This window comes from Dermacentor silvarum, chromosome 6, assembly GCF_013339745.2.
Source record: "Dermacentor silvarum isolate Dsil-2018 chromosome 6, BIME_Dsil_1.4, whole genome shotgun sequence".
Classification (NCBI taxonomy): Eukaryota; Metazoa; Arthropoda; class Arachnida; order Ixodida; family Ixodidae; genus Dermacentor; species Dermacentor silvarum.
The window spans coordinates 130,073,245-130,088,644 of NC_051159.1; the positions used below are offsets into that span (position 1 = coordinate 130,073,245).

Here is a 15,400-nt window from a genome sequence, read left to right on the forward strand (position 1 = left end):
CACACAATCTCCTTCTTCTAAAAATGAGCAAGCTGAATATAGATCCTAATATCCTTGACTGGATTCAATGCTTTCTTACCAACCGCTTACAGTACGTTCACGCTAATGATTATGACTCTCCTACTGTTCTTGTTACATCAGGCGTACCACAGGGATTGGTTTTGGGTCCATTACTATTTCTTATTTATATTAATGACTTCCGTGTCGGTATTCACTCTAGCATTAAGCGGGGGTTTGCTGATGATTGCGTACTTTATCGTGTAATTAATAACCCACAGGACATTTATATTTCGCACTCCGACATTCGACGCTATTTCTAACTGGTGCGGCAAGTGGCTTATGAAACTAAATACTTCTAAATGTACGGTCATGAGAGTAATGCATCACAATAAAGCTAATGAAAACTTTGCTTATACCCTTAACTGCTTTAACCCCCGTTACTAGTTACCGCTATCTTGGCATAGATGTAAGTCACAACCTCTCATGGAATATGCATGTTGAACATGTAATTAATAACGCTAATCACATGCTTGGATTTCTACGCCGAAATTTTTCATCCATTCCCTCTGATTTAAAGATTAAATTGTACACAGCTCTAGTTAGATCAAAATTAGAATATGCTTGCTCTATTTGGGATCCATCTAGCTCCGCATTAATCACTGCCCTTGAATCCGTTCAGAACCGCGCTGCCCAATATGTGCTCTCTAATTACTCTCGCTGCGCCAGCATTTCTTCAATGAAGCTAATTTAGGTCTACCGACACTTATGTCACGCTACAAGTGCTTCTGCTTAAACCTCTTTCACAAAATTTTTTACACTAACGCAACACTCAAAAATGATCTTTTCCTCCCCCCAGATTACGTGTCCTCACGAATCGATCATAAACTCAAGGTTAAAATTCCGTTACGCTGCACTAACACTTGCTATGCCTCTTTTCTGCCACAAACAAGCAGTGACTGGAACCACCTTCCCGCCTCCATCGCTGCAACTGAAGACCCTGCCGCTTTCAAAGTTTCAATTAACAATTTATTGTTCGAACATTCCTATCTGTAATGCCCTCGGGCCCTGAGAGTAAGAAAATAAATAAATAAATAAATAAATAAATAAATAAATAAATAAATAAATAAATAAATAAATAGATCATTCAAGATAATGTTGACAGAATATATGGTTGGTTTAAAAAAAAGAGCAATCCATTTTTACTAGCCAATCAGTGTTGCCTTTGGAGATGACCAGTTCACAACCTGCGCTTCTGTAGTCAGGTCATTCCTCACTGAGTGTTGTATGTCAAACACCCTTAAAATGCTTGCTTCACATCCTTTAAAACTTGCCCAAAGACACATACACCTACGAAGGCTCTGAAAACTACCATGTGGCCAAGAAAAAAAAAAGGTGGCTATAACCAATAGTAAAGTTAGGACATGAGGCCAGGACACTATACTACGGAATGTTAACATATTAACTTTTGCAGTACGGTAATAAAGGCACTAAGGAGTGACCATTTGTGCCCTTTGAGCATAGAGAGCATGAAATCTTCTCTCATACTGCTAGCTTGAGAGTTCCGAGCACACACATTAGCGTTCCTACTAATGAGCTGTGTTCATAACACTTGAACTGTTTCCTGCAATAGCAACTTTGAGGCAATGCTCACTGAGCTTGGTAGAAAATCTGCAGGATTTGAGTAACTTGAACATGCATTCAAACAGGTGACGCTGGATGGCTGCTGTGAGCAGCAGCAGGCCAGTGTGTAAAAGAAATTGTCAAAATGCTCTACCCCTGAGTAGTGAGAAACTCGCTGCAATTTTCGGTGTCACAAGATAAGATCCTTGTGAAGCATCAGGTCAAGTTGGCAGATACTCTCATGTACCATACCGCTGCAAGATGAAAATAGGTCGTGAAATTCACAAAGCGTGAAGGTACTGCTCGGAAAATGTACAGAATTCAAGACAATTACCTAAAATATACTAATGTACATTAAAAGAAGCATACTATAGTCACTATAAATGAAGTTCCACACTTCTAAAACTTCAAAATTATTTCTCTCATCCTGTGCGTTGTCACTGATGTGAGAATTCAAAGAAACTACAAGTTTCGTGCTACCCAAGGCTTCACTTCTTCTTTGCTGCTTTATGAGGCAAAATGTCTTCAGGGATGTAACTGCGGATTCGCACTTCTTAACGTGAGCTTCGTGCACACAAAAAAATTTCAGACACACTGGGAGGTGGAAAAAGCTGGTACCATATGGAAAAATAACCTATACATAAATACAGTCGAACCCGGATATATCGAACCCATGTATAACTATTTATTGTGTATAACGAACAGCAGTGAAATTCCCTTGAAAATTCTTGTATACAATTTTTATTTTATATATCAAAATATCTATATCAAACTTTTTGGTGATCCCCTTCAGATTCTATATATTCATGTTCAAATATATATATATACATATAGAGCTCACAATATATATAACATATATAGTACTATAAAAAATTGAACATTTACACATAGTGGATACTCTTTCCACAATGTAACGCATGAATGTTGCAAGCCTGAAGGAGGAGTAATGAGACAGATTCTATATACTCATGTTCAAATATATATATATATATATATACATGGTGGAGAGGTAGGCCAAAGGAGCATGTCTCCTAGCCTTTAGGTATACATTTATCCGCTGGCACCAGATTTCATAAGAAACCTCTGAATTCTCCACAAGAATGCATCTCTCGATGCCTTGGCATGTAACATCAAAGTGAAGACTGCAGCTCAGACTTAACACTGGAGACACTGGAGTGCATTTGCCGCTTTCAGCTTGTCAGTCTGAGTTACCAAGAAATTATTATTATATTTTTCCACAGAACCCCTGGTCCGCATACTTTTGATCACTTCTGTACTGTCCTCGTGAAATGAAATGCAATACAGAAACTTCAAAGTAGAACATCTGTAACACATAATTAACAAAGAGAGCAACGTCACACCTCTGCATCTGGTTGCTAAAGGTAGCATGAATTTTGGTTGAAATGCAAAACCCAAAATTATGCAATGTTGTGCGAACTGGAGACGGGGGAAGCGAAAGTATGCTTATTAGTTAGCTCTTAATTCATATCATGGTATATTACAATAAGTATATAGTACAATAAGCCTTTGTGAGTCAGGCCACTCGGTTACACTGAATGCACAGAGTCCAGTGTTCAACAGAAGCTCGTCTGATATGGAAAGAACAGGATTGAAACAAAACATGCACACGCTCAATGAAAATATTGACGCACAGGTTCTGATGTTTCGAGGCGCATTGCTTTTCATCGTCAACGCGAACAACAAACACATATAAAGTCCCCCCCCCTCCTCAGAATATGTATTCTAATATTTTTATTTGGCAATAGTGCATGTTTCATTTCAATTACTGAATGCACGGGCACTGTAGGGTATATTTCACACACTGCAGTTAAGCCTTCTCTAGGTTTATTATTAAACATTTTAAATTAAACACTCTTAAACCTTGTGTTACATGAAAATCCTAGATAAAGTGCAGAAGTAAAAAAGGAGACTTCAAGCTCTTGCAACTTCAGTGACAGAGCAAAATGAATGCATGCAACAACATCACAGAGGAGATAGGAAATTTTTTTTTTTACATATTTTAGCTTTCAGTCAGATCATAGTTGCAGCCTACCATGGCCACCGAGCGACCATGGCAGGCAAGTAGACCCAAGAAAATACAATGCATCAGTCTCCCTAAGGCTAGTGCTCAAATAAGAGATGCAGGACAGATAAATGTAAATGCCATTTATTTTTGCCTTTCGGCCCACCACACAAAATACCGTGGACATTTAAAAGTAAAGTGGAAAAATGGAAACATTTTCCTTATGAAAGGGCCTGCTATTAGACAAGCACTCATAGGCTTTCTATTAAACATGCAATGCGAGGTAACATTAAAAATAGCAGTATAACTTCTCATGATCACATCTTGTGCCAAAAAAACTTATGAGACATCAAGTATATGTGGCCACAGGCTCTAAAACACTGTGCTTTTGAACTGCTTGCTTCATGCATAAGTGACTTGCAAGTCAATATGTGTTATGCTAAACTTCTAGGCACTTGAGTGGGCAGTGAACGCTGTTGCTACCTTCTAGGCAGTGCGCAACAATATAGAAGTCGCTCTCATGTGTGGCAATAAATAGTTGGTGCACGTAACAGGTATACTGGTATAACAACACTGATATGACGGTTGGGAACTGCCTAACACTTCTTTGCAATCTAACACTTCTTTGCAATCACAGTTCAGTACAGTGCAGCAACCTTTCACCTGAACAGCATGACAGGTAAAAAGGTCAATAAATAGCAAATGAGAAAACAGAGCACACACTACAGATATGATACAAAATACAAAGTCACTCACATGCTGACGATATGTGTAAAGAGATTCATGCTCCCATTATACAGCATTTGTAGACAGTCATTGGGTTGTAGTACATAAACGAAGAAACCAAGGGAGGGATGATGTAACAATTCTATTCCAATGCATTTCCTTGTCAGTGGCCTGAGCACCACTCCAACTATGGAATCACCAGGATCAGCCGATCATGCCCGGTAAATAAGCAGAAAGAAAAAAAAAAAGAAGACAGAATCGAACACAAGGAATTCTTACATTATACCTGCCCCAGTTATTGTGCAAAAGGCTATCCCTGCAACCCATGTATATAAAGAGGCATTTATTTCGTGGCCTTAAGTTTGTGGAGGCTGCCAAACAAAATCATCAGTTTAGAAACTCTGCATGTTGCACAGGGTGCGTATACAATGGAATGTAATAAAAATATTGTGCTGCTTATACAGGTAACATGCAATATATGAAGTCAAAAAGGGGCAAGTCCGAGTGTATATGCACAATCCTTCACTTGCATCTCGTTAACATGAATTCACCAGAAGACTAAAAAAAGAAGGTTGTTTTTAAAACGTGAGTCTATGTTAACGTCACAGCAGGCATATTTGCCTTTAATGTCGCTATAGGCTCCCCCTCCCAACCCCCATTCTTCGTTTTCGTCATTTTTCAATGTTGTTGCTAATATTGAAAGAACGCAGAATATTTCAAATTATTTGTCACTTATTTAACAATGCACCATTTGCCAAAATATTTTGGCTGCTGCACTTTGAAAGGGGCCATACATGTAGTAAGAACCACAGCTTCCAATACAGGCGTGGCTATGCTGCCTCTTGCATACTGGTATGCAATGTTTCTTTGAAAGTAACAAATTTGGGCTTTGATCACAAAATACACACTATATGAACTATAATTCAGAAGTACGCACAATATGGGGAGTTTGTTTTGGCAAAGAATATGGTACATACCAGGAATAATTACAAATACCTTACCAGACTTAATTTTCATACATCAAGTGAAGCTTCCTTTCATTTATTCATAACATTAAATTTGCGCAAGGCGCATTACTGTAAGAAAAAATATGTGCAACATTCTGTTCAAACTTCTCCCCCCACAGGTGTGCATGGATGCCTATTAGTGGGGCTGACAGCATTCCCACACCTGCTTTTTGGTACTTTACATGGCTCACATTAGCTCCAGACAAGCTAGCTGTAAAGTTAACAAGTGTCTCTGATTGAGCCAATCAAGAACATTTTTGTAGCCCTTAACCTCATCAACACCACGTGACACTGTTCCAAATTACTTCTAATTTAGAGTCATCTGTGACTTCTACATAAAACCAAATGATACGAGGAAAATCTGCACAGACTTCAACGGGTTTGGACGGTATTGCTGCTACTGTTCGCTTCTCAGACTGAGTTCCTGTCTTTTATGAGAAAATGAACACAAGAAAGTATATCACTTATCGTTACGAACTGTCGCCACATTTACGCTTCGTAATAACCTTGCAGCCATTTACATTAGTGCCACTTTTACGACTTAATTGGCCGTGCAATTAGCGAGCATTTCTTATCTCTGCCAAGCAGCTCAGACCAAACAAATGCCATGTGTGTGCTTATGCCAGCCTTTTAGCCAACACTACATATAACAGTGTGACTTTTCTGGTGGGACTATGATGGGAGCCAGGTCAGATTTGCATTCACGTGCACCAAGATCTCTGAGCGAGCAGCCCACGACAATGAGGCACAACAGAACTGCCACTAACGCCACTCCAGCTATGGAACTGTGGAACGCCAGAGCTGCGCGCGCACCTCGCTCCCCTCGCTGGGCCCATGCCTGCAAGCTGTTTCCTAAAACTTCACGGGCCATCAACAGCAGTGCAAGCTGCTGCTTCACTTCTTCTAGGAACACTGGCGCGAGCTTGGCCTTCCGGGTTCCACCCGCTGCCATATCCTCAGCCACATCGTCCAAGGCAGTTGTGGGCCTCCTTTCCTGCAGTTGCGCCCAGCGTGCACGAGCGCGTGGTCCAAGGTGAAAGGCAGTTTCAAGCAACTCCTGGCTGACTGCGCCCAGGCCAGCATACTCGGTGACATTGACGTCTGCTGCCGAGCGCACATAAATTGTGCCCAAGGCTAGCTGGCCCATCCTCATGGACATACCTCGAACAAAGAGTGCGTGTGCCAGGGTCGCAGATGGTTCATCTGGTGAGTTAGGAAATAAGTGCCGGTGCAGGAGGGTGTTGCACAGGGAAAGGTAAAATGAAGAGGTGTCCAGAGGAGAAGTGAAGTTTCGTCTGACGGTCTGGCGGAAAACAGCCAAGCGGGCTGTTGTGCCAACGTCTGGTGATGCGGATGCAAGCACATCGTCGGTGACTCGCCAAGTCAAGGCCAAGGCGCGCTGGTCAGCACTTGACTCTCCTGTAGAACTGTCGGAGAGTAGCCAGTCTACTGTTGACACTGGAGAAATGAGGAGCAGAAAAGTGAAGTAAGTTAAAAGTTCTGCAGGAGAGACTGAATCTCTCATACTATTGAGTCCTTAAACATGTGCAGTATGTATACAACTTAACGACTAAGAAGGGCACTGTTATTATTATTTAATTGGGATCAAATGTCCTTGTAAAAAAAAAAAACTGTCAGCCCTTCCACTGGTGTGGTGACGGAAGACCAGCAAAACTGTACTATGGTGGGAATTATGTATTTTCCATTATGACTATTAAGATGTGATGGTGTAAGTGGTTATTTGAACTATTAAAGAATGATAAATATATATGATCCGGCGGTTTCCATTTACTTAGTGACCACAGGGACCTATGGACCTACATGTCGCTACAGTACACCGCCATAGGGTGCCAAAGGTTGGCATGTTCTTCATAAACACATCACCAACGCTGCGCGCGTTCCGTGCGAACGCGGGCAAAACGCCACCGCCGTCGACAACAGTTATGCGCTGTTGTTTGTGTGCCCGCACACAACCGCTGTCAAAACGCTGGCATGAGCAAGCGCGCCAGCAGCAGCGAGCGAAGGTTCATGTGGTCTTCAACGGAAACTGAATGGCAAAAGCACAGTGCATACAAATGTAGGAGCTGTGTTGCAGATCGCTGTCAAGATACGGTGCGCGAGACCGCCCGGCGCCGGACAAAGTACAAGTTGCTCGCAGAGCAGAAGCCAGCAGAAGCCGCAACCCCTCCCTCCCACGCTGCCTTCCCGCTGTTCTCCTTTCGTGTGGGAGATTGAGTCGCCAGTTCCCCTTGCGCCCGGTCGCAAGATACGCATTTGGTGCCGCAGCTAAACGTCGCCTCCCCTCCCTCCCTCCCGTCCCCCCCACGGCCTTTCGCGCGACGGAAAAAAGTGGCGTTTGCTCTTCGCCGTGCGTTCGCTCCCCGAGAAAGCGCGCGTCCCTCGCGCGCTTTCACTCACACATACAGCATACGGCCAATGAGAGTTTTTTTTTCTACATCCGGACGCGACCATCGAAGACTGAGCCCTTAACAGCTTCGCTGTAAAAACAGCTTTAAACAGTGTTACAGTGCAAAGGAAACACAGGACAGAGCAATGTCCTGTGTTTCCTTTGCCGTGTCCTGTGTTGCGCTGTTTAAAGCTGTTGTTTACAAGCTTGTACCAACCAGCCCAAATGAACACTCAGTTAATGTCCTTGATCCATGGCCACATGGATGTACAGATGTTAAAAAGAACGGTTCTTTACCCATTTCGTGACCCAAAGCAAAGGTAACTTTGGCGATATCCTCGTGCATCTTGAGCGTCCCCAATGCTGCCTTGGAACTCGTATCGTCCTGTACAGAGAATTAGCTTGTAACTGTGCAAGAGGCAACTTTACTACGACATATATGAGTAGCACTGTATCTACAGCAAAATTAGTAGTACACCAAAACGTATCAATACCTTGAGTGTCTTGGATATCAGCACACCAGCCAGGACAGCTGTCCAAATGACTAGGAATCCCAAAGAGAGCGAGACGAACGCCAAATGTCTCTGCGACTGACGACTTAGCTCCACAGATGTCATGGCAGTTATGCCTGCAAGAAATCAATACACGTTAGCCAGGCCTTCTAAGTTCTTACTAATAAAATCAAACAGTGTACACGATGCCGCCACAATTTTAACGATTGACTGATTCGGCGGAGGCGCGAGTTTCAGCACAGAACAGTCAAAGTTAATTTCAAGAGTCATTTTACTACGATCGGCGGGATAGCAATTACGTAAAACGGTCCAGAAGTCAAATCATAGGAGAAAAATAACATCAATGCCTCGAGACGGCGCGAAACGATAGGAAACACGGAGCGGTACTCTCAATGCTGTTTCCTGCAGACATGTCATGCATTCTATTTTGTGAAGCCATCTACTAAGAGAAATAAAATTTGTACACACGTAATGTTCAGAACATGAGCTGTACTACGTACCGTGCAATTACTTGGAGAAAGCAGGAGCGCAAGAGATTACGGAACTCAGGTAGGCCACAGACAGAGAAACCAAGCAAGCGCTAAAAAGTAAAAACAGAAACCAAAACACAACAGACAGGAAGCGGCTAGGCGGCTTCGGAGGAAAAAAAGGGGAAGTGGGTTTTTGTGTGTGCGCAGCTGGTGGCAGCTGTCAAGGCTGCTGCCGGAGGGTGTTGGGTCATTTGTTTTATACGGGCGTTGCTTTAATAGCAAGTTCTTTTTAAAAATAAAAGCCACATTGCTTATACAACTATCACACATTTTGCTTGTCACAACTTACCAGCGAATATTTATTAACACAATTTTTGCCCAACTTTGACCGAAACCGCTAGCTTTGCTGGCCACAACATTTCCCGCCATCTCAACTCGCGGCGCATGACGGGATCCATCCGTGTTCAAGAAACATGGCGGACAAAGAGGATGAGCCGACGATCGCTCAAGACTTGGTTGTCACCAAGTACAAAATGGCTGGAGAAATGGTCAACAGTACGTTTCATTTTTTCTGTTCTTGGCCACTCTGTTTGGCGGAGCATTCAAAAGTTTGCACGAACAGTTTTGTCTTCGCTTGGCGCCCACGGCTCCCGGCCACATGTGGAGACATGGCAACGTGTTTTGTTGCTCCAGGCGAGCCGCGCCTGTATCGTTTACTCATTTTGTAATGCAGCTTAGCGTTTGTGCGGCCAGATCTACGTTCCTATTTCAGTATTTTTAAATTTTCTATTTAATAAAGGTATATTTTTTGTGGGATGTTAATTCGACGCTTGACCGGCGCGTTTCGCTCCCAAATAGGAACGTGGACGTTCTGCCTCGGGGAGTTCGATTTCTCAGAATTCTGTCTCGGAGTCGCAGTGGTCAGAATTGTTTAATCTTATTGTATCTCCTGGTAAGCTGCGATGTCATCAGTGTTCGTGGTCATGTGTCATAGGAGACAGCCGATCGGGAATTTCAAAGTCGCGTTTCTAGGTCATCGCAGCCAGCAAGGCCGAGAAATATGCCGTATGGCAATTAAGCCCGCGCTCAAAATGCAAGTCGAAGTGCTAACGTGCTTACCTGAGCCTTATTTATGCCTTTGTATGCTTGCTTAGTAACTCGTCTAGTCGTCGTAGTTGTTAAACAAGTTTCGCACTTTTCGATGGAACGCCGGCCATATGGCAGTTGTTGCCTGCCGGAGCTTGTATTTTTTGTGGAAACGAGTTGTTTCCGTACGCGGTTGTCTCTAGAATTGAACCCAGGATTGCGTTTATTTTTTTTCCAGAAATTCTTAAACATCTATTGACCATGTGTACAGCCGGCACATCTGTACTCGCCATTTGCGAAGAAGGTGACAGACAGCTCAATGAAGAAACGAGCAAGGTGTTTAAGAAGGAGAAAGAGCTGAAGAAAGGTATGCATTGTTTTACAAACCTGACACAGCTGGTGCTGCAAAGAGGCATCGGTCAAGATGAAAAGTAATTGTTATGCAGCAATAATATTAAACTTTCATTCATGCATGGGAACTTCCTTCTTGCATAAGAGATCTCACGGAATGACAAGGATAGGGAGTTTTTACTTTCGTTTAAATAAACGCATATTTATAGTTTGTCATAAGAACTTCGTTGTGCTTATAGAGTGGAACCTTTAGTTAAAACTTATCAGCATGTCATATTCAGGAAACCTGACCATATGTTACGTAACTTTCAAGGTTAATTTGTGCTGTGATTTGAGATTACATCTTTTGATTGACATTTGCCTATGTCTGCAGGCATCGCTTTTCCCACCTGCGTTTCGGTAAACAACTGCATCTGCCACTACTCCCCACTCAGGTCTGACACTGAGTACATCCTGAAAGACGGAGATGTAGTCAAGCTGTGAGTACTAAAATGCTCTCCCTGAAACCACTACACAGGTCTCAACATGCTCGCGGTGCATTTATTCGGTTTCTGCCTATGGTGTAGTGCTTGCATTTCTCAATACCTCCGCCTCTTGGCTATAGGGCAGCTCTAAATTGCCTATGACCGCTTATTTAATAATATCAGGTGTGGGACTCCTGCACCAGTTGCGCCATTTTGATACAAATGCAGATTCTTGCTCCAAACTTCCTCAAACACAGAAACTTGACCGAAATTGCGCCACGCTGCCGCATAATAGCTTCGGCATGTGTACTCTGGCAGTAGCCACGAACAGCAAGTGGATTCGCTCTTCGAAATAGAGTGCGGCTGTTGACATTCCGCGGACGGTGCGATGGCGCCTCCCGCGCAGTTCCTCGTAATTTTCGCGATTATAACACTGGGCTTTTTTTTGCTTCCGCACAGCCACTTCCGGCTGTTGTCACTGCTGTAGGAACGACCAGGGCGGCGGTATTTAAAGTGTACTAAAGTACGTTTGAGTGGGCCGAGCGGCGCGGCGCTCCCTAGCTGAGGCACCAAACAACGAAAAGTAGGCTCAGGACACTGCAAGCGAACTAGATATTAGAGAAGCACGCACTGCAGCGGGTTCAGCGGGCGTGCGTCTCGGTCCCCAGGGCCAGTATAAAGTAAAAATATTCCAATCTGTTTTTATGCCCATATGGGCGAGGCCTGAGCTATATTGAGATTGCAAAGGGCTAATGACGGTGACGGATTTGGAATAAAAAGCCGCAGTTTCGCCCTTAAGGTGAAGCATCGCTTGCGTTAGCAAATTAGTAGACAGCTATACGAAGTAAGGATACTTGTAAACATACCCTTACTAACTAAATTAACAAGCATGGCGTCACGCGCATACACGCAAACATGAACACATCTCGTTCGTTGACCGTGGAAACTTGCTGTCTAAAGGCTGGAGTGAGGAAACGCAGCAGCAGAGCGAGCGAATTGACACTCATGCCTCCTCCCGCTTCAACGCGAACTCAGTGGTGAAAGTGCACGAAGCTATGAGCGCTCGCACTCTGTCCCCATCGCAGATCCCTTTCAAGATAGTGCTCGCGCTGCCGTGTCATAAGCAGCAGCAGCCGGAGAACGCCCCCTCCCTCTGTTCCCCGCACGGTGCCTTGCGTGCGACCGGAGATGGCGCGCTTCCTCTCCGCTTTCCTTCCTGGTGCGCACGAGATTGAGCTGCCATTGTCGGCTCACCCTCGCATGCTTTCATTCGCACACACAGCACGCGGCATGCTGCGACGATATTATCGCCCGTGGACTTTATACGGAACATCGCGGCGACGACGACGGCAGAAATGCGCCTAGTGTGCCCATATAATTGCTATCGCAATAAAGACAGATCGGAATAGCTTTATGTTATGCCAGCCCAGGGTTGATTGCGGCTTTCTGGGTCTGCAGTGACATATCGTGACTCAGAAATTATGTTAGTGCGTCGATTGGACCGCATAATTTGATAACATTTTCAGCTATCATCATAGTGTCGGCGTGGGAATATGTAGTTCATTGTAGTTCCACCGATGCTTTCTGTTTTACAGGAGAACATGAGCCGTGCCGCCGCTCGACCCACTCTTCCATATCTTATTGCGCTATAGCTGGAGAGTGTGCTTCTACTATGCGCTTTGTGTTGGTTTATTTTCTGTTTCATTGTGGTTTCAAAGTGCGCTGCCATATTCAATTATTCCACCAAAATTCAGATTGGCTTGCTCCAAAATGCAATTTTGTCTGCTCCAAACTGTGCCAAAACGCAATGTTAATTCCTCCAAAAAATTGCTCCAAAATGACTTTGGGCAGTCCCACCCCTGTAAAATGTATTACATTCACCTACAAGCAACATGCTGGCATATCTTCACATTTGCTGTGCAAGCAAACTGCTGAAGACTCAAGCTAAAATGGTGTTTGTCCCGCTGCAGTGGCTCAGTGGTGTCTTGTGTCTACAGAGAGTACATTTCAACAGAATCTAAAATGAATACAAACAAAAAAATTGAAAAACCTTTTGTGCACTTCGTGTAGGTCAAAAAAGAGAGAGAGAGAGAAAGAAAGAAGCCTAAATTACATCTAGAGCTCGCCACTATGGCATCGCTAACTATAGCTCACTCCATTGGTCGGCAATACAAGCGGATACTCACGCTTACTTGGTCACATATTTTAAAAGGCTCTGTACCCACTCACACTCGTGAACTCATACTTGTCTGTACTCGCTCACATTCTTACTCGCATTTACTTCCATTCACTTAACAGCACCCGCTCACTCGAATTTGTGTCGACTCTCCCTTTCAGACACTCTCTTGCATACATACTCGCAGACCACCATGACTTACATTCATATTCACGTCCACTAACCTTTTGTAACTCACGAACGCTTTGGCTCCCACATGGGAGCCTTGGTCACAATTTCCCACTAAATGTTTTTTTGCTCTTGGTCGGCGGTCTAACCCACCATGGTTGCTCAGTGGTTATGGTGTTGGGCTGCTGAGCATGAGGTCGCGGGATCGAACCCCGACCACGGCGGCCACATTTGGATGGGAGCGAAATGCAAAAAACACCCACGTACTTAGATTTGGGTGCACGTTAAAGAATCCCAGGTCGTTGGAATTGTACCGGAGTCCTCCACTACGGCGCCTCATAATCAGATGGTGGTTTTGTCACGTAAAACCCCATAATATAATTTTTTTTTGGGGGGGGGGGGCGGCATTCTCTTTTATTCATCATACCTCTTCCCAATCAGATGGGATTCCGTCAAACCCTGGATTGCACTAACGCTCATCTCGCACCAGTGAAATTAGTGTTGAACGAGTATGAGTCAGTGTACTCGTGAGCAAACATGCTGACCTATTGTCCTGCTTTGGAATGTAAAATCACTGTTGTAATCAAGGGCTCGGCTCCAGACTAGCAATGCCTGGCATTACATTATGGTTGCGTTTGGCTGGGCAAGAGTGCCATGACAGTGCGTGCAACATTGTGTAACATTGTGTGCTGAATTACAGACACACACACAGGGTGAGCGTGGATGCTTTGGGACTCGTAATGCTGACTCAATAATTACTCCTTGTTAAACTTCTGGCCATAAAGAGCTGACTTTCATACCTGTACTTCAGCATTATCATGGTTGCAAGTTATTGCATTTTCTGCAAGCCAGTTGTCACACTGTGTCAACACCACACATTTCATGTGTAGTTCAAGGCCACCCGCTCCTCCACACCAGACAGGCATGAAGGTTCACACCATTGACATCTGCCTCGTTGATGCTTTGTTATTGTGTATAATACAAATAACCTTATTTGCACTTTGTCATGCTTCCTATTACCTCTGTTCTGTGTGAAATCTTTGTGTCATTTTTGTTCAGCAATAATTTTGCACCTTTAATTTTGGCTTGTCCTGCACATCTCATATTACAGGGATTTGGGAGCGCACATCGATGGTTTTATTGCGGTTGTGGCACATACAGCCATCGTGGGAGCGAGCCTTGTAAGTATGCCATCTGCTGCCTTGGCCGTGAGCAGCGCTGGCTAACACTGCTAACATCGATGGGAGGATGGCCTCTAATGTAGCGTAATTGGTATAGCACTGTATGCATAATGTCGGAGATGACTTGATTTCCACCTGCGACAAGTTATCTTTTCCTCCACTTTTATTTTCCCTTTACCCTATTATTTCTACATTTCTATGAAACATAATTTATTTCCTCTGTTTCTCTGGCTTCGTTATGTCACTTCATAAAGTTGTGACTAAAGATTAATTGAGTTCCTTGGATTACCTTATTCTTGCTCAGAAATATGTACAGTGCAATCTCGATGATACGAATCTCACGGGGTCACAAAAATATTCCTATTAGCCGAAATTCGTATCATCGAAACACAATTAAAACTAGCTATATTAAAGAGGCGGAGGTGAACTCACTCAGGCACACCTATGTAAAAAGCATTTACAGTATAGACTACTTATAATGCAACCGTTTATAGTGCAGAACTGGCTACAACGCGGCCTTTTCCGACTCCCGTTTACTCTCCCATAGAACTCCATGTATACGCATACCGCTTACATTGTAGCCGCGTGAGACGAAATACCAGTTATAATGCAGCTTCCGAAGGAAAATCTGCCGACAAGGGCGGTAGCGAGCACGCTTCTCAACGAGGTGCGCCCACCGATGGGAGAGGAGATCAAGAAGGGCGATGCGGAGGAGGAGCATGAGACATGGAGCAACAGTCCAAGGGCGATAAAATCGTCGCCGCGTGCCGTATGTGCGAGTGAAAGCGGGCGGGGGATGCGCGCCTTCGCGGAGAGTGAACGCACAGCGTAGAGCAAACGCGACTTCCGTCGCGCAAAAGGCCATGGGGGTATGGGAGGGAGGGGGGGCGACACTGTGCTGATGCACCAAATGCGTATCTTGCAACCGGGCACAAGGGTAACTGGCGACGCAATCCTCCACGCGAAAGGAGCAAAGCGGGAAGGCAGCGCGGAAGGGAGGGGGGCTTCTACTCTGCCAACAAATGCGTTCTTGTACTTTGAGCCTGTGCCAGCTGTCAGTGTTGTCGCGCGCACCTTATCTTGAAAGCGATCTCCACACGGCTCTGACCTTTGTATGCGCTGTGCTTATGCCGCTCAGTTTCCGTTGAAGCGATAGACCGCACGAACCTTCGCTCGCTATGGCGGCCGCGCTTCCCCACGCCTGTGTGG

The 15,400-nt window shown here is 44.3% G+C and overlaps 2 protein-coding genes across 2 annotated transcripts; one reads left to right on the plus strand and one right to left on the minus strand.

Moving 5' to 3' along the window:
- Nucleotides 1-3,771: 3,771 nt before the first annotated feature.
- On the minus strand, nt 3,772-8,937 carry LOC119455997 (uncharacterized). The gene is made up of 4 exons (XM_037717580.2): nt 8,796-8,937; nt 8,278-8,411; nt 8,081-8,168; nt 3,772-6,834 (listed from the first exon to the last, which is right to left on the minus strand). The coding sequence occupies exons 2-4, from the start codon at nt 8,398-8,400 to the stop codon at nt 6,017-6,019; spliced, it is 1,029 nt and encodes a 342-aa protein (XP_037573508.1). The 5' UTR covers nt 8,401-8,411; nt 8,796-8,937; the 3' UTR covers nt 3,772-6,016.
- A 228-nt stretch (nt 8,938-9,165) lies between these two features.
- LOC125946401 (proliferation-associated protein 2G4-like) lies at nt 9,166-14,270 on the plus strand. Its single transcript, XM_049669489.1, has 4 exons — nt 9,166-9,320; nt 10,090-10,218; nt 10,576-10,681; nt 14,122-14,270. The coding sequence occupies exons 1-4, from the start codon at nt 9,239-9,241 to the stop codon at nt 14,234-14,236; spliced, it is 432 nt and encodes a 143-aa protein (XP_049525446.1). The 5' UTR covers nt 9,166-9,238; the 3' UTR covers nt 14,237-14,270.
- Nucleotides 14,271-15,400: the final 1,130 nt, after the last annotated feature.

Excerpts from the sequence above, each read along its gene's own strand:
- LOC119455997 (XM_037717580.2), bottom strand. The coding sequence starts at position 8,400 with ATGACATCTGTGGAGCTAAGTCGTCAGTCGCAGAGACATTTGGCGTTC. Across the intron at positions 8,169-8,277 it reads TGATATCCAAGACACTCAAG|GACGATACGAGTTCCAAGGC; the intron begins GTATTGATACGT and ends TTCTCTGTACAG. Across the intron at positions 6,835-8,080 it reads TGCTTTGGGTCACGAAATGG|TGTCAACAGTAGACTGGCTA; the intron begins GTAAAGAACCGT and ends TCATTTCTCCAG.
- LOC125946401 (XM_049669489.1), top strand. The coding sequence starts at position 9,239 with ATGGCGGACAAAGAGGATGAGCCGACGATCGCTCAAGACTTGGTTGTC. Across the intron at positions 10,219-10,575 it reads GGAGAAAGAGCTGAAGAAAG|GCATCGCTTTTCCCACCTGC; the intron begins GTATGCATTGTT and ends CTATGTCTGCAG. Across the intron at positions 10,682-14,121 it reads GACGGAGATGTAGTCAAGCT|GGATTTGGGAGCGCACATCG; the intron begins GTGAGTACTAAA and ends CTCATATTACAG.